At 47.8% G+C, this 23,272-nt stretch overlaps 1 protein-coding gene across 4 annotated transcripts in view; it reads left to right on the plus strand.

Moving 5' to 3' along the window:
* Positions 1-22,918, plus strand: part of TOX2 (TOX high mobility group box family member 2) — a 160,407-nt gene extending 137,489 nt beyond the window's left edge. For all 4 annotated transcript variants that reach the window (XM_052789990.1, XM_052789997.1, XM_052790004.1 and 1 more), the window contains exons 5-9: positions 2,163-2,390; positions 12,690-12,770; positions 14,736-15,143; positions 17,270-17,400; positions 22,568-22,918. In XM_052789990.1, the coding sequence (XP_052645950.1) occupies positions 2,163-2,390; positions 12,690-12,770; positions 14,736-15,143; positions 17,270-17,400; positions 22,568-22,604 (885 nt within the window). In that variant the 3' untranslated portion in view covers positions 22,605-22,918. The remainder of the gene's footprint in view (positions 1-2,162; positions 2,391-12,689; positions 12,771-14,735; positions 15,144-17,269; positions 17,401-22,567) is intronic.
* The last annotated feature ends 354 nt before the right edge of the window (positions 22,919-23,272 follow it).

Below are 23,272 nucleotides of genomic sequence, written 5' to 3' on the forward strand. Positions count from 1 at the left end.
TAGCCATGGCTTTGGTTGTTCCAGCGTCTTCTGCAGCCCAGGGCTGGGCTGTTGTCTCATCCTGTGCTGCATCACACCTGGTGAACCCCAGGAAAACCAGGCAAAGTCCTGATCTGCTTTGCTCCCTCCTGGGAACTGATGGCTCCAGGCAGCCTTGCAGGCAGCGTCTGTTTTCCATAAATACCATTTGCTTTTTGGTGCTATCTAAGGAGGTCCAACTGTGAAACTGTCATCATGGCTGTGGTTGAATTGCGCCCGTTCCTGGCTCCTTCGCTTGGTCAATGTCTGTGAGGAGAGCAGGTCCGTCCCCCCCCCCCCCCCCCCCGCAGCACTTAAGTGAATCAAACAGGATTACAGTTAGTTAAAATACCATTTCACTTGCTAATGGGCTGAAGCCCTGTCATGCATTTTTTTTCTCCTAATAAGCTGGCCTTTCACCTCCAGGCCTCCCATTCAAGCCCAATTGGGCAATTTTAAATTAAATGCAATTTTTGTGGTCCCTCTGCTCATTCACTAATGGTCACTGTCTGTTTGACAAATGTCACTGCACTGATACTGAACTTAATGACCAGTCAAGAGCTGCTGAGCGGAGAACAGGAGTGCTGCTGCCCTTTCCTCCCCGTGCCTGGCCTGTGCCAGCTGAAGTGAAGCCTCTTAAATCCCAGTGCTTCCAAGCACGCAATCAAATCAGCAAATCCAGCAGGAGAAAAGGCCTTTTCTGCTCCCAGAACTCACCGGGAGGCACAGTTTTCATGGCTTGGTGTTTAGACCTGTGTCAATTGATTTTTTTAAATTTTTCTTAAACCTCTAAGTGACACACTGGGCAACTTTCTAAGTAGTATAATTAGCCCAGTAGAGCCAGGACTGCCGAAGTCAGGTAGTGGCCTAGCACTTGGTGCTTGAGCACCGTGGGTCTGCAGGCAGAGGTGCTGGCACCCATTTGCCCTTGAGGATGCAGAGATCCAGACTGCAGCAGCCAACTGGCAGCAAACGGTTTTATTGTCTGCCGTGTTTAACCTCTGGTGTATTTAGTTTTTCCTCCACTATAACATAAGGATAATGGTGCTTCCCTGTAGTGCGAGCTTTCACTGACCACAGTTAATGCGTTGAGAGCTTTGATGTATGTCCAAGTGCTTTCCAGGGGTCTTTTCCTTTGCACCCAGTCACACAGAGGATTCTGCGGTCCCATATATTCAACATGCTGCCCAGGGCATCCTGGTGGAGGCTCAGCCATAGGATCTTCTTTCCGTGCTACCTTCACTGGAAGCATCGCTGTTTCCAGCCTTGCTGTTTTACTTCCCAGCCCGGTGGCAGTGTCTCCTGCTGAGCAGCCACAAAGTCCAACTACTGTTGCCTGTGTCCTGCTCCCCTTGGTTCAACCACCCACAGGGCACCAAGCGTGGATACAGCCAGACCTAGTCATCCTGCTGCACCCAGACCACCAGTCGTAAAGAGTGAGCGGTGCATGCAAAGCGTTTAATACATAAGATTAAAATAGTTTAATTTCTGGATAGGGGTACATAGCTGTTAGGAGGGTGAAACAAATTTTGGACAGCCCCTGCGCGATGGCTAATGTGATGCTGATGCTGCTCAGTCGGTGCTCGCGACCCCCCTGCCTAGGGAGTGTGGAGGCTGAGCCACCGGCACACACATGAACAAAGAAAGTCAGAAGCAGCTTGCAAAGGGGCATTATTGAGCTGGAAATCAGAAGCCATGTGGAAGCTGAGTTGAAAAATTTCATGGACTGCTAAAGGCATCTGGCTGGGAAGGAAGGCATTTGGAGAGGTCCCAAAAGGACCAAGGAGTGAGTGAGCTTGTGATGCCAGGGAGGAGGAGAGGGAAGGGGGTTGTCTGAGGATGAGTGACTGGAAAGCCCCAGCTTTGGAGCAGGGACCACTGGAGCAGCAAGGGACGAACCCAAGCTGTGAACTGGGCTGTGAGGAGGCACCCAGGCTGGGCTCAGGCACCCACCAGCAGTTTGTGTAATGATCCTAGAGGCACCTGGGGGCCAAAGAGACCCCCAGGGCTGCTGCACTCCTCACCGCACTGGGAGCCATCCTCTGCCCATGCCCTCTCTCGTGCCTTTTGCTAACAAGCTGTAACAGGGACTCATATCGGACTACTCCCAGCCAACTGCTAAGGTTCATCTCTTGGTTTTGCAGGTTACTGGAGAGAAAAGACCATCAACAGACCTGGGCAAAAAGCCCAAAAGCCAAAAGAAGAAGAAAAAGAAGGATCCTAATGAGCCCCAAAAGCCGGTGTCAGCCTACGCCCTCTTTTTCAGAGACACGCAAGCAGCCATCAAAGGGCAAAACCCCAACGCTACTTTCGGAGATGTATCAAAAATTGTTGCGTCAATGTGGGACAGTTTGGGAGAAGAACAAAAACAAGTGAGTTACTGATCTCTCTTTTTTTTTTTTCAACTGTTGAAAGTGTTTTTCCGTGGTGCAGAGCGTCAGAGTCTCCCCAAGCACATTAGGAGCGTGGCCAAGGGCTTAAACAGGCTGAAGTGTATGCACAGAAATGGAGGCTATTTTCAGGAGCGGTGCTGAAGTGCCCACTGCCACTCGAGGCCATGCTTGAGTGGTTTGCATGCCATGCTCCCAGCTCCAAGTCGGTGTGGCGGTGATGTGTCCTGGCCCTTGGACACCTCCTTGGGGTGCCCTGCATGCAGGTCTTTGCCACCCACATGCCCCAAGGAGGGAGGGTCTGACCTACGTCGCAGGCAGAGCAGGGATGGGGCTGCAGAAGGGTGCGCTAAGTTTGCTTTAGCTCTGCCCCTTTTTTAGAAAACTCTCGGTTGTTACATGGGGAAGAGCTAATTTTTATGACAACTAATTATTCTTGATAAGATCATACTTGGCAAAAACATCAGTGGCCTTTCTCTGACATGGGGGTTTTACAGCCTTAGATGGGAAATGGGTTTGTATTTGCTTATTTACTTACAAGGAGTGATGGCAAACCAGCTAAAAACTATTAACTCTCTACATCGCTGGCCTCAAGTCTAACATTAAGGCATTAAAAGCTCAGGAAAGAGATGTCTGAAGCGGCCTCGCAGAGGAAACCTTCCTGCCCCAAAGCTGTCAACCACTTTCAGTCTGCTTCATACAGAGACTTCTAGGTCCTGCTTTAACTGTTTTGTGGATGCTGAGTCAGTTACAAAAGCATGTAATTGCTTGTTGCCTATTGAGAAAACCCCAGGGGATGCTTTCCATAGCAAGTATGTCCTTTTATCAGGCAGAGCAAGATCTGACACTGTGTGTGATGTGTCTCTGAACCCAAACATGCGCTAACCAACAACCCCTGTGAGTGGTGAGCCCTTCTCCTAGAGCCTCGCTGCCAGCGTCAGGCTGGCTCCGTCTCTCGCTGGGTGTCCACAGCCAGCATTTGAAGCAGCTACATTTGGGGAGGGAGCAGCAGGGAAGAAAAAAGTCATTTAAATGGAAGTCATGCTAGGATATAGCCTTGCCTTCCACCCCGCACCAAGTCAGGAATAAGAGCAAGGCATCTTCTGGGATGAAAGCACTTTTGCTGATCCATCTGGAGTCTCCATACTGTGCAAAGTGTGACTTTGATGTTTTCATGATCCTCCCTTTTCTCCTCTTTGGACGGATCGCTGGGGGATCATGCAGGAATTTCTTGTGCTGAAGAAGGGAGGAAGATCCCCTCCTTGTGCAGCAGGTTGACCCCAGCCCTGCTGCCTCGGAAGTTGCAGGGCAGAGGCTGGATTTGGGCTATTGGTGCAAGGCGTGGGAGGTTCAGGAGCGTGGAAAAGCTTTTATGTCACCTCTTTCTCCTGCTTTCATCCCTCCCAACATCTCAGTCTGCCTCTCCCTTGCTCCATCTGGTTACAAATACCTCTGTAGATTGGGCACTGAGCTCAGCTGTAAATGTGGTTTATATAATGGAAGTGCTGGTGCGACCCTGACTCAGCGCAGTGCAAATGCTCAGCTCTTAATTAACAGCAGGGATTAAACCAGTCCGTTTATCTTCCCTGCTAACTCTCCCTCCTTCTCTTTTATGAGATAGTAGCAGCCTTGCCGTCTCTTTACACACGCTTTCTAAGTGGCTCCATTTCTCCCTCTGTAATTGATTTAATTAAGTCATTTGTTCCTTGTCTGAATGCTTAAATATTAACTTCCTGGCTTTGTCTCCAGCTGTATACTTTTCTCCCACGACAGCTACCTCCCTGCCCAGGACTCCAGCTGGAGGGACGCTATTTATCTTTGGCTCTGGGACCGTATTGCTGGTTTGTGCGATGTGGCACGTTCACTCTTGAAGTGTTTGGCTGGAAGCAAATTTATTTAGTCCCTGTTTGCTTTCCTCTGCCAGCATCTCCAGTCAAGTTTGTTTAGATTCATAAGGCAATGCAATGGAAAGAAAAAAAGGAAAAGAAAAAAATTAACACTAAAGACATTAACAAAATGTCTTTAATATGTGAAAACAAGTGCCTGGGCTGTCCCGCAGATCCTTTCTTCCAAGGACTGCAGGACATGATGCACGCGTTCACGATGAAGGCAGGCAGCCCATGCCAAGCGCTCTCTTGGCACGTCTTGGGATTTTGGACAATGGCCAAAATCCTGCTGGGACCTGGGAGTCCAGGATGCCACGTGGCTGCACTGGGCCATGGTTCTGCTCATCGCCAGGCAGGAGCATCGTGCTCTGGGGAGGGGAGGGGTGGAAAGGTGGAAAAGGGAAGTATTTCTCCTGGTGCACTGCTCCTAGCTCTGCTGACAACAGTGGTTTTGAGTATCTTCATATCCTCACTGCAGAAAGCAGCACAGAAGACAACTCAGGGAAAAGCCAACACAGCGATGGCAAAGTAGGCAAGCAAAAGCCAAATCTGGACGTTCTTGCTCAGTTATGACCAAGGTTTTAGTTAAAGAAAGCTTCCCCTCTTCCTGACGTAAGAAAAGAGGGTGGATTTGAGGCCGTAGAATCTGATTTGGGGCTGGGCTGTGGTCCCAGACATGGATCTCTTGCAGCTCCTGAGATGTTCAGGGTGGGGCTGGGGCATCACATCTCCAGAGGGCTGATGTGCAGACCCCAGCCCCCCCATGCAGTTATCAAGCAGTCTTTCGCACCACTGCGGTTTCTGCTTCAGATGAAGTTTACAAACCGTATTTTGCATCTTCCAGTGGGCACAGTGTTTCCCCAGCCCTAGGTGTGTTTTGGTTCCTGCCTTGTGGGAGAACAGCAGGCAGAACAGGCAGGGAGCAACCAGGGAGGGGGTTCAAAGCAAGCTGGCCAATAAACCCAACCTCAGCCAGGGCATTTTGGACTCGTGATCCCCCACCACGTGTCAGCAGCCCCCGGCACGTGCCCCGCTGTGCCTGCAGGATTATCTCTCCATCCCTCCCAGCTCCATCATGCACAGAGGAGTTATGCGGAGCATGGTGTAGCCACCGTGCCAGTGCCAAAGGGATGAAGAAAGCCCGGTGCTGTTGGCTTGTTGCCATGCTGCGGGTGCAACACAGCCGGTGCCTCGGGCTAGGAAGGGTGGTCCTGTGCCACCCCCCAGGCAGGCAGAGCCTCAGCCCCACTCCAGCTGTGCTCGGCCCGGAGACACTACGTGGAGCATTTCTGCAGACAGAAATGAGACGCCACCTCTTTGCCAGGTAGCTCAGGCTGGCACGTGGAGGGTTAATCCTCTGCCATTTGTGCTGCTAATGATTATATGCACCATAATATCAAAGCTGTAGCTATTTATTTGCCATTGAGCAGGTGCTGCTGCTCCCACAAAGCAAATTTGCTTTCTCCTCCTGATGAAACAAGCAAAATAAAGGTTGCTCACGTCCCATTTCAGATATGGTTTTTTCCCTGTGCGCTAGCTGAAAGACAAACACCGAGCAGGAACCAGAATGCATATTATGCAAGAAACCATATAATCTAGGAGCATCTTTGATTTGGCTGCTGCTGTCACAGACATGTATTTCACAGAGAGGCTTCCCCCCCCTCTTTCTTTTGTTCTTACTGGTTTATCATTTGTGCCTTTGTCATTTTGTTCCTTCTTCTTCTCTTCTCAGCCTCTTCACAATGAATCTTCATTTTCCCTCTGACACACTTGTATCTAAATTTCCTTATTTCCTGCCTTTTTTTATTTATATCTGTTGCCTGGTGATTTGATCATGCTGTGGAATACAGGATTAGCAATCTCCGTGTCCTTGGGTACTGCTCAAGGACACCTGTTCGGCAAAGCGCCGTTTTCTTCCCCATTTTAACCCCTTCCAGTGGGGCCATGCATGCGTAACAGTAATAAATAACAATACCTTTAAATATCTCCAGCGCTGCATTAGCAGGATGTTGTAATCTTCATTCTTCAACAGCTGGCGTGGCCCTTTCTAAGAAGCTTACATGGGAATCTGAAGAATGTGACTCGGGGGAAAAAAAAATATTAATACGTACTCTTTGAACTTTGCAAATAGTTTAGCAGCTGTTCCTGTAGAGATAGCTTAGACTTTGGTGGAGAGTGAAATGCTAATTCAGCCATTATCATCAAATGGGGTACCTGTCGTTGTAATCTGCCTGCAGCTCCAGGCAACTGCTTGAGGCTCACAGAATCCCGTGGCCTGGTGTTATTTTTTTTCATTAGCAGATATAGACCAGCGTTTGCAGCGTTATCCAGTGAGGTTTAAAAGGGCTGCCTGATTTGACAGAAATTAGAAGAATTTGAGCACTAGATTGGAGCAAACTCTGCTAATTCACTAGGAAGGATTTTTTCCCGGCACGGTCATAGCGCCCACAGCCTGGTCCCAGCTTGTGCCACCCGGCAGGGCTGCAGCCCCCTCCCCTCCTTCCATGGGACCACTGGCCCTGCTGTGGGCCATCTCAGCTCAAGAGCAGGTGACACCCAGCCCTGGGTGGCTGTCCTCTGTCAGGGGGATTTCATTTGGGGGATAAGCCTGGAAACTCTCTGGAGCATATTGAGAAGTCACTGGTGTGATTTGCTCTTCTCTGCCACCTTCCCATTGCCCACTGTATTTTGGGGGAAAAGGATGTTGGTTTGGAGGCTGGTGATGATGGAGCATGGGGAACACTGCCAAGCTGGCAGTTGCAGATGTCTCTGGAACCTGCTTCTTTTCATTTGGAAATCCAGCAACAAATTCAAAGCATTGAGTCGGTGTTTCCCTAGACCCTGGAAGCTCCGAGCAGAGGCATCAAGAAGTTCCTGAGCAATCTGCTGAGTGAACCTCAGGCTAAACCAGGGCTTCCCATCCTAAGTGAGCAGAAGCAAAGTCACACAAAATCAGCATTTCCAGTTGAGTTTATGAGTCTGGGGACTCACTGGGGACACAAAGGTACCAGAGATGAGTTCTAGTTTGCGATAGCCCTGCTTCACCAGGACCAGTTCTGTAATGCCAAGTGACTCCATGGCCAAATGCATATGTGATTTTTCTCATACAAATGCACAGCCTGGAGAATTACACAGCATTCACACTCCAAGGATAAATTGCCCAGCAGAAAAATTACTCGCTCAGCAGAAAATAATAGATCACCCATCTAATCAGATCCATCTGCTCATTGAACCTGATACATCACCTGGTGACAGGACACTGTATATATCTGCCGTGGGACAGAGGCATCTTGGGCCAGTTGTAAAGCTGTATTATGGCAGAGCCATCACAGGGGAGAGATCCCATGGGAACCGCATGGTCTGGTCTGGCAGTGTGGCCATCAAACCGCACACTTCCAGCATCGAACAGAGCTGTCAGTGGTGGAGCCACCACTGGTTGCAGTTTCCTGCTGCTGCCCCAAAGCCCTGGCAATGAGGGGCTGGAAGGGTCCAACTGGTTGCCCTGGCCTGGAAGGAGCTTTCAGCATCTTCTGAGTGTCAAGGAAAGCAATGTATCAGAGAAGGGTGAAAGTACCGAGCCCAAACAAGGTTTCAAGAGAGGTCTGGTGGAGACCAGGATAATGATAGGGAAGATGTGAAGGGTCAGAACTTCTCTTAGAAACAGCTCCAAGAGTGTGACTTCTCTTCTTGGAGAGCAAGATCAGAAGTGTGGAAGATGAATGTTGTGTGCTTTTCATTGGAGGTTAGAGTTTGGATTTTTCACCCTCCTCCTCTATTTCATTTGGAGTCATCTGTGGGTTGTCCTGGGAGCACACTTGTGCCCTCACATGGAGTGATAGATGACTTACACCCAGGTGGCACCATGAAGTCAAGGCAGAGGAAAGCAGGAATCTTTCAGGATGCTTTAATCATGGTAATTGCTACTTATGAGTTTATCCATTAATTCTCCAAAGGACTGCTTCACAACACTGTATCTCCATGAGGGTAAAGGAGGAGCTCTCCTGAAACCATGTAAATAATTCCCATAGCCAGGGCCTTTTATGTAGGAGTACTTAGGGATGTCAGATGCTCAACTGCTCCCATGCCATAGGTGGGAGAGCCTGGGGGAATTGGAGCACCGTTTAACCAGCAACCTTGTGATGGGCATCATTGATGGGTGCCTCCCATGTCCAAGCTTGTTGACGTCAGGACTTAGCAAGCCAGACTATAGGTATTAGTCCAAAGGAGATGTGCTGAGATTTACACAGTAAACATAGCTTGGGTTAGTTGGTTTTAATGGGAAGAGGGACAGAATAAGTCTTCCCCAAGAAGGGAGCAGGAGGGATACAGAGGAGGGTGCAAGGAGGCGAGGAAGAGCTGGGAATGAATAAGGATGATGTGGCCATGTTTGCTATATGCATTTCCGATGGCTGTGTGGAGGCTGTATGCAAAGAGAGGGGTGATGTGGCAGACATCGCCATGCAGGGAGGAAGTACTTTCGAGTCATCTTATGAATAAGCCATAAGTTATGATGATCCCAAGAGATATCTTGCAGGAAAGTGTATAGTAGTTACAAGAAAAACCCTCCAGATTTACAAGCAGAATAAAATCCAAATTTATACATTTGGGGGAAAAAAAACCTCAGCCATGGAATCATAGAAAGGAGAGCAAGGAGAGACTTAAGAGGTCAACCAGACCATACTGCTGCCTGAAGTCAGGATCATCTCTACTTAAGCCATTCTTGATGGATGTGTGCCTAATCTGTTCTTAAACCCTCAGTGGTGGAGATTACACATCTCCCCAGGCAATCTCTTCCCATGCTTAATTATCCTTACTGTTAGGAACGCTTTCCTCTTGCTTAGCCAACATTTCCCTTGTACAATTTAAGCCTATTGCCTCTTTTCCTATCTGCAGTAGATGCAAAGGATCGTTCAATGCCTCCTTTGCTGCATCGCATTTGGAGGCCATGGCTCCTCTTGGTCTTCTTTTCTAGCTAAATAAATGGAGTCCTTCAGCTCTCCTCCTGGAGACCTTTGCTGCACTTTTCATCTCTTCTGTCCTGCTGGTCTATCTCTTTTTTGAAGCAAAATGCCCCAAACTCCATCCATGATTACAGCAGAGACTTTTTCACTTGGGATCAGTGGACCCCTTGATTTTTTGGGGAGAATTTGAGTTCTTTTCATTATTCCCCAGGCTTGGGAAGCAGCGTTTCTGCTAAAGCAGGCGGGACGGGATGCAGAGGTTACCAATAACAGCTCCGGCTGTCATTCAGTGCCTGCGCCACACAGAGCCGTTCGTGGGCGTCAGCAGGGTTTGGAATAATTGTCTTCTCTAATTAACTGGTTATCAAACAAGAACATTTCATTACGGTACAATTACTAGCTGCTTTGCTGAGACACAGAGGTGTCAGGATTATGATCCCAACATATGCTTCTTACAGCTCTGATTTTTTGTTTTCATAATCACTAACCATTTTGCTCCCCCCCCCCCCCCAACCCACCCACTCACTTAATGACTAATGAATCCTCCTGCTAACGAATAAGGAAAATAAATCAGCGGGCATGGCAGGTTAGAAAGAAAAACATGCAAAATGTTTTGAGAACCCTTAAATCTGATAAATTACTTTGAAATTAAAATCCCTGGGAGAAAATGGGATTTAATTAGAAAGTAACATGGTTTTGTCAATGTTTAAATTAAAATTTTAAAGGTTATAAATACTGCACTAGAGCTGCCTTTACACAGAGGATTCATGAGAAGTTTTGTTCAGATCCACTCTTCCCACATCAGCACGGCATTTCCCCAGTGGCAGGCAGTGGTTTTGCTCCTCAGTGTCCTCGATGGAGCACTGTGTGGGTGCAGAAAGCCCCCCGCATGCAGGGCAGGACTGCAGAAGTCCCGGCTGGATACCCTTAGGGATGGGTTTTTACAATGAGGGTGGTGAGACACTGGAAGAGGTTGTCCCGAGAGGTTGTGGATGCCCCGTCCCTGGAAGTGTTCAAGGCCAGGTTGGATGGGGCTTGGAGCAACCTGGTCTAGTGGAAGGTGTCCCTGCCCATGGCAGGAGGGTTGGACTAGATGGTATTTGAAGGTCCTTTCCAACCCAAACCACTCTGTGAGTCTACGGTCACAAACCAGATAATCCACCAGGAACATTCTAGAGCTGGAGAGAGCATCAGAGGAGCATCAGAGGAAACACTGCCTGGGCTTGCCCTCTTACCCTTCTCTGTAGCCCTGCTCACGGCCAGGGCTGGAGCAAGGGCTGGCCCGAGCAGCACTGAGGCTCCTCCTCAGAGCAATCTCCCTCTCCCTTCCGGAGGACACGCTACTCGGCTGCCCCTTCCCAGTCCTGCTGCCTCAGACACCGCCCAGCAGCGCTTTCCAAATACGAGTGAGGCACAGTGCCTGCTCGCTGTCTAAAAAAGACAAGGACAGCTGAAGAGTGAAAAAAAAAAAAAGGGTGTAGCAGAAAAAACAAGCAACGGGGATGAAGACAGGGACAGAATTTATTGGTTATTCATTTATTTGCATTTAGGTTAAGGAAGTCTCATTCACCTGCCATAAATTGCCACTATCCATAAATTGCAGGTTTTTCTCCAGACAAGTCTTCCTAATAATTGAATTTGTCTCCGCATAGCTGTGAATACTTTGATTTCCCACTGTCCCAGATTTAAAAAAAGCAAAAACGCTCTTGGTATTTTGCTGCTACAGAGGAAAAAAAAAAAATGTTTTTAATACATCAGCACCCAGCTATGGCCCCTGTTACAGTGGCCTGAGACACAGGAATTCATATTTCTTTGCTGTGCAGGCATCAGGTACTGCATTTAAGAGCATCTGTTAGCAGCAGAGCTGGTGGACACCCCGCATTTCTGTTTTACAGTAAATGCCGTGGCAGTAGCACTGGTGCCACTGCAATGGGCTACAGACATAAGTGAGGTGAGGATTGTAGGAAAGGTAATAGCTTTTATTAGGGGAGCTGATACAGTTTGAAGAAATAGTTGCTTTTCACAGGCAAACTCTTCTGCAGGCTGACATTTTGAAATGTAATTTTGTTCTGAATGGAGCAAATATAATACTTCCTGAATACCATAAAACCAAAGACAAACGTAGGAAAACGCTCCATTTCAGAAAATTACCATCTGAGACCTCCAGCGTGTCAAGTCAAAACGTTTCATTATGGGAGTCTCTCTGATTTAGCAATGAAAATAAGGTTTTCAATCCATTTTTAATAGAAATTATCTGTACTGATTTTAAACTGAAATTCAAGTAACTGGATAGTTTAACTGCTGGAAGGTTATTTTCCCTTCGGAGGTCAGTGTTAGGAGGGAGTCTGGGGTGCTGCCATGGCTGTGGAAATTTGCAGGGTAAAGGAGCTAAACATCCCCATTAGGCTTTGGCGTCTTGATTATTGAAAGCTGTCATTGTTTTTAAAGCAGAATTAAATGTATGCAAATCTGTTCTAATTGAAATCAACTTTCGCTGCGCCGCTTGAGGAGGGCTTTGAGTTTCCAACAGAGGAGAGGACTGATGGGTATTTTTCTTGCGAGTTTCTGCCTTTTTGCTGAAATTTTTATTCTGTTTTAAAATATTCTTCTCGCTTGCTCAGTTTAATCTGTTTAACCCCATAGGGACTCACACGGCTTGAAACAGGCTGGATTATGCCATTATTTTTACATATGTGGAGGACCAAACTCTGGGCAGAAGGGGTACCAGCACTGTGAAATGATCATGAAGCATGTCTCATTACAGGGGAGGGATGGAAGAATAAACAATAATTCACTCTTACAAAGCGTTATTTTTTTTTTCTTAGGGTAGCAAACTCTCCTGATACTTGCTGTTTCCCTGCAAGCCCCAGCTCCCCAAGTTGTAAGATTAGACAAAAATCTCAGCTTTTATATGATGAGAAAGCACTTCCCAGCTGTCAGGACTGCAGGAAAGAGATGGAGTTTTGAGCTCTAAAGGCTTAATAATGGGAAAGCCAAAAAAATGAATGAGGAGTTTAGGATTTCTGAATGTCTTACCATTTTTTAAGCTAGTCCTGTCATTTTGGCTCTTGTCATGCTCTTCTAAGAGCCTGGATCGCACTCTCCCCTGGTTCTGTCAGGAAGTGATTTCATTGGCTTCACCCTATGAAATCAGGCTATGTCTCTTACAGCAGCGTGCATAAATATCTGCCTAGACACGCAGACTGCTCTGGCCTGCAATGCCTCCAAAAATCCCAGCGTGGTCCAATCCAGGAGCTTTATTTGCTTGATTTGGGGTAAACTCCTCTCCAGCAGAAATGAGTTTTTCGTGCACACATGCATGCAGGTATGGCCTCAGCAGAGGTTGGGGTCCCATTGAGCAGGCAGGGCGCAGCTGAGCCCAGCAGCACCCTATTCTACTTTATTAATTATTATCCATTGCTTGGTCCTTTCAGGCATACAAGAGGAAAACAGAAGCCGCAAAGAAGGAGTACCTGAAAGCCCTGGCAGCTTACCGGGCCAGCCTCGTCTCCAAGGTACAGCCTGCGCTCGCACGGTCGCTGGTCGTGGCAATGCTGAATTAATTGCAACTCATGGGACATTCCCAGGAGGAGCAAGTTTATAAGAAATACAGTGTAATCGTGCTATTGGAACTGATAGCAGTGTTAGCCACCTTCCCAAGGAGCTAAAAGAAATGCTCTGCAGCGTGGTTAGGGCAGGCGCCAGGCTGCCTTCTGCCTTTGGCACCCTGAAACTAGACCTTGCTTTGGGTTGCCTTCATCAGCAGGTGTCACAGCAGGGGAGGGGTGTCCCTGCTCAGGGACGAAGGGGTCCCTGCTGCCTGTCCCCTCTGCTAGTGGCTGTTCCTCGCCTGGCTCTCGGGGTGTGAGTGCAGCAAACGAGGGAGCGCTGGCAAGGGCAGGAGGACGAGGCTCACCGTGGGTGACACCAGGGACTGGCCCAGGGGAAGGTGACACCCCAGCCCTGGGCTTACCGGCCAGCACTGGGCAGCAGCCAGGTGCCAGCATCCTGCCTGCACCCTGGTCCAGGCACTTGGGCTGTTCCGGCTGCTCAGGACCCTGGATCCTGTTCCTCCCATGCATGTTCAGCTGAGAGCAGGGCTTTTAGGGAGTAAGATCCATAACTGCGGGTTGATGGGCATGTGAGCACATATGTGCTTAACACCCTCCTGTCAGGCAAAACCCAGAGAGCCCATTTTGGTGCCTAATAGTGAACTTCCAGGGGATTTCAGGTTCATGCAGGAACTGCCAGTGCTGTGAGGCTGCACCTGGGGCGGCGATCATGGGCCAAGTGCCTGCCCATCCCAATCCTCCAAACATGGATGCCCATCCCAGGGGACCTTGCACCTTGTCCTCCTCCATGCCTTCAGAGAGGGGACACGGGCATTTGCTGCCTGTGAATTTGGGGTGGCTCCTGCGGAGCTCGTAGGCTTGCTGACTCAGGGGGATGTGCTGCCCTTGGGCTGTGAGTATGTATATCCGGTTGTTTTTTCCCTTCAAAGCTTCTCCTCGGTACTATACCACAGCCTCAGTACTTAACCATTGCATTCAGCTGCCATGGGAAATAATGTGATGTCCCAAATCAACCATCACCTGCAGGATCCATGTGATTGTAGCGGTGGACCAGAAAGGCTCAAAGCCCCTGTACAGACATGAGCACCACTAGCTGTCTTAACTGGTAAAAAGAACAGCAGCAAGGACAGAAAAAGGAAATGGAAAGGACTGTTTGGGGGTTTAAAAGCTCTTCTTGGTCCCTCTGGAAACCTCTGAGGATCTTGCCTTGAATGTGACTAGCAGCAGTGTGGGGCCGGTAGCATGGAAGGCATGGAGTCACCGCACTCCATGGTTTCATTTTTTTCCAGTTTCTCCAATGACCAATTCTTTGCAGAAGAGCAACTTTGTTTTGAGTAAAACAGCACAGTGTGATCCTGGCTGCCAGGTGAGAAAGAATCTGGAGTATCATTACAGAGCCCATCGCAGGACAAAAACCTCATTGTCCGAGCCAGAAAATGTCCCGTTGTTCTTCTCTTTTTCCTGCAGAAACGAGGCCACCATTGTCCTGTGCATTATAGACCCCACCAGGGCTGCAGGAATGCACAAGATTAGGAAAGCAGAGTTTTTACAGTCCCATTCATTCTCTATTGGAAGGAAAAGTGATTTCGTCACCCACCTACGTGGACCTAAGGAGTGAGCTGCAGGCGGGCAGTTTGCTGCCGTGCCAGTTAATGGCCCTCTGGTGCTCCAGGCTCTGCCGAAGGCACAGTTGAGTTACTGGACTTTAGTTTCCCAGATGTGGATACTGCACGCAGCCTGCAGTCACCCAGCGAGCCCCAGGGCTGGAAGTGGATGTGCTGGCTGGTAGGAATAGAGCAGGAGCCTTGGGGAGTCCGGGTAGCTTGGTTGGATGGACAGATGTCTTGGGATACATAATGATGTTGCCTCCCTTCCTTCTTCATCACCCTCCATTCTGTTTTCCCACAGAGCTCTGCCGACCAGGGGGAGACGAAAAGTGCCCAGAGCAATCCACCTTCCAAAATGATCCCCCCCAAGCAGCCCATGTACCCAATGCCACCACAGGCTTCCTCGCCCTACCCTGGCCTGGGCTCGTTCCTGTCCCCATCGGACCTGCAGAATTACCGTGGCCACCCCCACCCCAGCCTCTCCCGGACCCTCACCTCCAAACCCATGCTGCCCAGCATCAGTGCCTCCCCACCGCCCTCCTTCCAGATCAGCCCCCCCCTCCACCAGCAGCTCTCCTTGCACCACCCACAGAGCTCCCTCCTCAGCCAGCCCCTCAGCATGCAGCAGGTCCCCCAGCAGCCCCTCCTGTCCCCCCCCATGGCACTACAGGTACAGCCCCCCATGAACGCCTCGCCTCCTGGGCAGCAGGTAGGTTCTCAGAGGGAGAGAGGTTTTGCAGCATGAACCGCACCGTTTCCCCTCTTCCCATTGGGTCTGTTGGTTTCTGGATGGTTTAGGGATGTTGAGTGTCGATGTTGTCTCCAAGGGAGTCTTCTCCTGGCTCCATCAGCTTGCAGATCTCATAGTTTGGGGGTGACGTTTTCAAGACTGTTGAGCTGGGAGCACGAGCACCCCCACAAATGGGGCAGATTGTGCGAGTGGAGCAATGAAGGCTCTTTCAGTGGAGGAAGCTGCAGGAACTGGGGATGCCCCTGGTAAAAGCTCCTTGTGCACATGGTCCCCCAGCCTTGTCTGGGGTGGGGGTTGCTGGTGGTCATCTGAAACAATGGGTTGGATAGTCAGTGAGAAACCCCTCTCGTGATATTGCTGAGAGAAGGAGGGGCTGGAAGGGCATGGGATAACAGCAGGGATCCAGGGGGGTTGCGCGGAGGAGGAGAAAAAGGATAGAGGGAATGTCACAAACAAAATTTAAAATCAATATTTTTCAAAAAAACTTCCTGGCAATAGGAGGAAATCACTTTTGTGGCAGAGAGCCGAGAGCGTGCAATGTGTGCTTGCATGTATGCTTATACTAACAGCATAGCAGCAAATCCTATAGACCAGTGCTATGAAAGTGTAAAACCTGCTGAAGCAAACCACGCTTAGCCATGCCTGGCTCAGCCCAGCAGCCCATGCTTGGGGAGCCAGCCTGCACGGTCGAAGTCTCTCCTCTTTAAACCTGCTATTGAGAAAATGTATGTGGAGGAAAAATTGGCTATAGTAAAAACCATTTCCTATACCTTGTAGAGAACTTGCCAGTGTATGAAGGAGGAGACGAGTGGTTTCCAGAGTTTCTCCATCTGGAATATGAACTGGACGAACTATTCACAGTGGAGGACATACGCTCTGAATTCACAGCTGCTACCATTTATTTGATGATACTTTTAACTGCAATATTCACCCAGCTGGCTGAATAATTTGTGTTTCACATGTTTACTAGCTATGTATCACAAAATTCATACAGTACTTTAGCAATGAACAAAGCTTTCTTTCCCATAATGTGACCTATTCAGTTTGGGGCTAACTTTGAGGAAACAGAAATTGTTAATTTAGGAACAGATATTGCAGTGGAAGAAAACCAAAGGAGAGCAGGGATGTGGAAGCGCAGTTATACCTGACCATAATAAAAAGACAGCACATGTGGGAAGGTTAGATCCTTAATCAGATTTTAATTTCCAAACTGCTCAGGGTGTTCCAAGTAACTTCTCCAGCACGGTGATGGGGCTTTAGATCTACACAAGCAAAAGTGGCTTCTGTAATTCGGTGATAGCCTCCATCCAGAAATGAGCATAAAAGGGGATCCTCATAATCACTTTAAATGGGGTAGTTGTTGGTAAGGCCAGCATTTTGTGAAGCTTCATTCCCGATAAATTTGTGAATAAAAAATAAAAAGTAAAAAAAATATACCCCACACTGCCCTAATCTGGATATTTTGGAGAAAATCATGTTGTTGATGAGGTAACTACCATGACTGTTGTTTATATACATTGCCTAATGCTACCTAATTAAGCCAACCCCCAAAAACCAGGAAAGCTAATCAGCTTTCAGATAAAACAGTCCCGCAGCATCCTTGTTAAATTGCTAGCGGTGACAGCTGATGGAGAGAGCGTTGCTTGTGTGGATGTTCCTTACCTTGTTACTGTACATTATGACGGGCTAACGCATTACTGCAGAGGGGGCTGCACCTGAAGTGGAAAAATGGTTTTGATTGCCAGACTGCTGATGCAAAGGCTTTCATGGCTGCATGTCTTCCACAGCCATTCACTACCCCCTGAGGAGGGAGGTCCTGAAAAACAAGATGGGGAAAGAGGGATGTAAAACAGATGTTGCTGCATTGACACCTGCTTGCAACAACTCGCATTCTGCGAGGTCCCACTGCGGTAGCTTCAGGTCCAGGGCTTGGACCCGCTGCTGTCCCTGGGGCTCCCCCTGCGCTCTGCGCTGCAGCGTTTTTGGGGCAATGCATGTAAATGTGTTTATGCAATATTATTAGATCTGAGGTTTCTCCTGCTGTGTATACTCCTGTAACCCTTCCTTTCCTTTCCACCCTGCAGGACTTCTCACATATTTCATCTGAGTTTCAAAACAGTGTTGGACCTCGTTCTCCTGGTGCATCAAACCCTCCAGGAAGCACTGAGTGGGACAACGACTACCCCAGCAGAGAGTGTGGGATTAACCACTGCAGGCCAGTAGACAAAATAGCCCATTGTTGATGCACTTGCTATTATCTGAACTGTGACGGTGTACAACAGCTGAGAATCTGCCCTAAAATGTACAGCAAGCTGGTAGGCTAATTACGGTCAATGAAGTTCAAGGTTTCCTCTTCTCTGTAGGCTCACTGAAGTAATGCTATGGAAGCAGGTAGCTTAAAAAATCACAGATAAATTCTTCACTGGGCATGAAGAGGTTTCCTTTTTTTGTGTTTCTATCCCATTAGCAATGGAGGAGTTGGACACGTTTCCTTCTAGAGCAGGCCAGAGAAGCCCAGTCTCCCAAGCAGAGTCCCTGGAGGTTTGAAGGTGCCCATGTCCATAAGCAATGTCCTTCTGTTCCTAAAGGGATTGCTCTTATCGCTGAGGCCACAACCTCCCATAGTTGTCTCTAGCAGTGGGTCTCTTATCAGTCCTGGGGTTTCACCACGGTAGTGTACAAAGCCTCATCCTCCCAAGAGCCACATGATGCTCCAGTTCCCTGCACCTTGCAGGAAAAGGGCACAGACATCTGCACAGATCTTCCCCCTTATGCCCTACAAGCTCCGGCATGAAAATCCCAACGTGAAGGTCCCTTCAGTGCTGCTTGAATTCCCCAATAAATAAAAACATCAGGATAATCTCAAAGCTGGGGAACAAGGAGAGTGTGAAAACCATTTCCAACCTCTGCCTAATCCACTGCTCTTGGCTCAGCAATAATAGTTTGGAGACTGCTATTGTGCTCTGTAAAGCAGACATGTGGTGTGCTGGGAAAGCAGGTAGGGAAGGAGGCTTGGTAGCTTCTGAGTATTGTTTGATTTGCTCGGAGTACTGGAACATAATGCTTTCACTGGAGATAATAGCAAGCTCCCAGCCTTTTCAGAGCATAGCTCCCGTCTGTGCCAGCAGTGCACTTACAATTGCTGCGCTGGGCACAGACCGTACAGACATTTATTTCTTTCAGAGAAATAAATAACTTGCTGAACCATTAGAATATCACGGCTGTCTGCCTGCCTGAGGGGGCTCAGCTACGTGGACTGGTCTGGACTCTGCCAGCAACCTTCTTGTGGTCCTTCCTGAAGTCCCTGCAGACAACCCGAAAGAAGGAACCTGTTTGGGACTTGATAAAAGTCACTTTAGATGCTGTGGGCAAAATGCTAAAGATGCTTGGAGGGTTATGGCACATGGATCCCAACTTCCAGAGGTGCTGAGCAGAGGCAGCTCCCACAGAAATTAGCCCCCCTAGCAATAAGCATCGCTACTTAGGGGATCAGCTGGGAAAACACTTGATTCCCTCTGCAAATCCCACTGCCGGGGCCCCATGCAGAAAACTCAGGGCACTCTAGAAATGGGTGAAATGCTCCCGTAGTAGTCAGGATTGAGTTTTGTGTTGCTAAAACAAGCTCTGTGACATCTGGTTGCAGTGCCGTGTTGTAAGCAGAGGGCCCATGCAATTCATGATCAAAGCTCATGCATTTCATGCCTTTGTCACAGCAGAATATCAAATTTCATGGGTTTATCGCAGCTTCCTGGAAAAAAAAGTCATTCTAAAACGAGACAGATTATGCAGAGACTTGCAGATAATTATTAGAGCAGATTATAGCAATGAACTCAGATGGATATAGACGAGTACTGCAGAGAGTGCTTAGTGCACTGAAAAATGTCACAGTCTCTGTTAAGGAAGGAGCTCATCTCCCGTGACTAGAGACACACGAGCTGCTGGCAGCCCAGCTCCCAAAGCTGGCTTGTTCACATTTTATTGTAAAGCCTGGTGCGTCAGCAGTGCCATCACCTCCTGCTCCTGCTAGCCCCTGGTATTTGCTGCCAAAGTGCATGCTCTGCATTGCTTCTGGTGTCCACACACATTTGTAGGACTGCAGCCCCAATGTATCTCAAGGTTAGGCTCATGTTGAGAAAAGAGATGATCTGGTTCTCATCATCTTCCCGTCTGTACTTCTTTCTCCAATGTACTTTGCACTAATTTGCAAGCGACATTCAAAGTTACCCTTGGGCTCCTCCATGGCGCCTTGCCATGAGCTGGGCGTGAGGATGCAGGGTGAGCTGTGTGCCTGAATGGCCCCAGCAATCAGCAGGACTTAGGCAAAGCAGTGATAAAGGGAAGGCAGATCTTGTTGGGTTTGATTCATCAGTGCAGTTTTAGGTATAATCGGGAAGTCTCTGGATCATGTAATTGCCCATTTCAACCTCAAAACTGCATTCAGCTTAATTGCAATTAAAGCAGCACTCTGAGGAGCAAAATCAGCAACCGGCTGGAAAGAAAAAGGATTATTTTCCGTTGTGATGTGGCTCAGCTGTAGAGTCCCAGATTCCTGAAAGAGAGGATTGTACCAACCTGCCCAGCACACACGCAGTCCTGTCTTGCTCTCCAGGTTAGGATTTTTATTTCATGTCTGACCTTGATATTTCTTTAGCTTCCAAGATGTGTTGGCACTGGGTTAGCTGGGGTAAAAAGCTCCCAATCCTGCATTTTCTTTTGTGTTTGTCATCCAGACAACTTCTGAAAAACTAAGAAGGTTGTCTTTCTCTCTGTCCTTCTCCATCTAATAAGGGAACTACTGTAGGGTTGGTTTTTTTTTTCCCAGCCTATCAGTGCTAGTTAAAATGCCATTAAATGACACTTCTTCCCTTATGGCCCTCAAATTCTAGGATCCTGTGAGCAGACACTCCTTAATTCATAAATCAGCCATGTTAGAGAGTTTTTAATGTTTCTTAGCTCATGCTCTCCCCATTCTTAATGGTTTTGTGCTTACTGACTTCCATCCAATTTTCCTAGCTCTTTCTGGGCTTAAGCCCAAGCTGTCCTAGATTGCTAGCAAAGACACGGGTAGCATTTCTCAGTTCCTGCTTAGTATATGACTATCACTTCCCACAAGCAACTGCAGCACACAATTTTACTGCTTTTTGCCATCATATCACAAACTACTTATATAGTCCACTGCCTCCCTCACCTGAGCCTTATTCTCACACTTGCTCTTTCCCAGGCACCCACCAAATACCTGTGTTTTGCAATGACTTGCTCCAAGGGAACTAGCTCACCTGTATCAAGGGTGCAGCTTGGTTTACAATCACTTGCAAATCTTTCTTAATTCCTCAAGGGACCTCACTTGTTTTTTCTGCCCTGTCTTCTGATGACAACTCTTTCCATACCAAAGCTGTCTTCAGGGTTTCATTTGCATTTGTCTTCTAGCATTTAGGTATTTTGGTGACAACACTGAACTGGGTTCATTTTTCTATGTCCTTCCTCTCATTTGCAAGGCACAGATTAGGTTCTTTTTGGTACCATCATTTAGTAACTTTTCTCCCCTCTTCCCACTCTCCTTTGGGATAAAAGTTGGGATGCTCTCAGTTATGCCTTGTCCAGACACACAAAACCCTGTACAGCCACTTCATCCGGACACTTAAAACCTCACTAATTCCTGTTGATGATGAAGTGATCCTCTCCAAATGGGGGGATTTTCCAAATCAGAACCTAAATGAGCAAACACTGTAAAAAGGCAAGGATAAACCATCACAAATGCACTTAGTTTGGATTCAATTATTTATGGTAATACTTTGTAATGAACTGAGAAATGTTCTGTAGCATATTTTGTAAAATTAATGAAGTTTTAGTACTGGAATATCTCACTGCTGTTCAGTGGCATTAAATCTTTGCTGAGTGCAGTAGGGAAGACTCTGCATTTTAAATGCAGATTATAAAATGTGGAGATTAACAAAGCGTGGACTCTTCTGCACTCTATCAGAAGACAGTTCTATCAACAACAGCATTACCTTGCTGTCTGCTATTTCACTATTATTCCACTCATATGCATGCACACACTGGAATCTCCCAAAGCTTTGTAATGTTCTTGACCACCTTTTAAGGCCAAGATATCTTTATGGAGCTAATGATGTTTCCACCAGGTCTGTGTAGATGATAAAACCCATTAAAATGCCTGGATTTCAGAGCAAAACCCACATAGGACATCAGCCAGGAGAGAGGGACGTCAGCCACTCCTCTCTCTACTATGTCCTGAAAAAAAGAGCATCTGAGCTCCCTCGTAGGACACTGCTGATGGCAAGTTAAAAGTGCCAGCCAGCCCACACGGAGGGTTGAAGCACCAGGTACTACAGGCAGGGAAGGGAGCGGTGATACCTATCTATACACTTTGCTGTCGAGCTGTCAGCACGCCAGGTGTCTCAGTGGTGTAAGCTGGCTTCCCTCTCCAGGACGCACCTGGATCTCTTGAAATCAAAGTCATTGCTTCACTAATGTGATCAATTCAAGATCTGGTGGGCCAGGGATGTGCAGAGCACACAGCCTGGCTGCTGTCCCACCAGCCCTCCTCCATAGCCTCCTGCGAGTATGGCAGCACCGCAGTCTTCCTTGGGTTCCTTGTACCTCCTGCTGTCTTCATCAGACCCACGGGAAAGCCTGGCTAATCCTGATGTCTCAAAGATTGTTTTCCCCCCACTTCCTGATTATTAATTTTTCTAGTTGTCCTTATTTTGGGAGAGGAGGAGAGGGGCATCAAGCAGATGGTGTCTCCTGCTCCCATGCTCTTCAGCCATGAAATATATAAAAATCCTCCTGGACACACACAAACATCTTCAGGCATAAGCCCCTCAATCATATTTTTGAGACCCACTACTCCTTATGTAGTGTCAGAGTTATACATTTTATCCAAAAGCAAGTGCACATTTTCTAAATCTCTATGGCTTAGCCTAAGTGCAGTGTGTGATGAAGAAGGGGGCCAGTGGCCAAGGAGCTGATTCCAGGCACAGCACTCCATGGCACCATGGTGGAGCTGGTACTAGCATCACACCGGTGTGCTCTGCAGGGAAATCCAGTTGGCCCTCCCCTGCAATGCCAGCAAGAGCAAAAATTAAGCCACAGGAAGGAATTTATGTTTTAGCCCTTATTGTTGAAATTCCAAAATTGCACCAGGCTCTTACTCTCAAGTGCCTTCTGTGTGGTTCATCTCAGCACACCTGTCCCTCAGTGCAGACCACTTTACGTTTTGCATTATGGAGTGCCATAAAAACCATAGCATGGCTGAAAACGGGTGTGCGACCGTGTGTGCCAATGCTAATTTCAGCTCCCCCAGGTGACATCCCGGCTGTTTCCTTGCCTGTCTCACCTGCTGCCTCTCGTTTCTCTTACAGCATGCTGCCAAGGGACAAGGCACTCTACCTCACCTAAAACTCAACATCTCTTTTCGAGGAGGCTCAGATGAAGGACACTTGAGAGGGTCTATCTTACAGACTACCCGGAGAGGCACCGAGCAAGTCGTACGGACGAGAGAGCTACCACTGCACCTCATCGCTGGCTTTGTTTCCAGGCTCTAAGAGCAGTTTTCTTTTATTATTTTTGAACTCTAAAGCCTACTTTCTGTGGAAGCCCAAAACCTCATAAATCATGAAGAACAAAAAAAATAAAAAAATTTTTAAAATAAAACAAATAAACACAAAACCAACAAAAAAAATAAACTAAGGACACCATTTTTCTGCTTGCCATCAGCTTAGCTACAGACTACTTTCCTAGTGAACTGCTTTTAGACGCAGCATAGGCCCAGGTCTGGTGTCCTACAGCATTAGGCCAGCTCAGTAGGAGGATGCACTCTTTTGACTTGCTAACAGCACTAAACTTTGTGCAAGAAAATGTGAAGTTTGTGTGAATATTGTACATGCAAAGGCCTTGGATGTCTGGCGAAAAAAATACAAAAATAAATAAAAACTATTGCTAGGTAGGTGGGGGAGAGAGCAGAAGGCAAAATATGAGAGGAGAAATGTGAAAAAGATCATGAAAATATAATTTGTTGGATAGTTGTAAGTAGTTTACTAAGTGTTTTAGAGCTGTGCTAAAGACAT

The sequence above is a fragment of the Harpia harpyja genome, chromosome 1, assembly GCF_026419915.1.
Source record: "Harpia harpyja isolate bHarHar1 chromosome 1, bHarHar1 primary haplotype, whole genome shotgun sequence".
Classification (NCBI taxonomy): Eukaryota; Metazoa; Chordata; class Aves; order Accipitriformes; family Accipitridae; genus Harpia; species Harpia harpyja.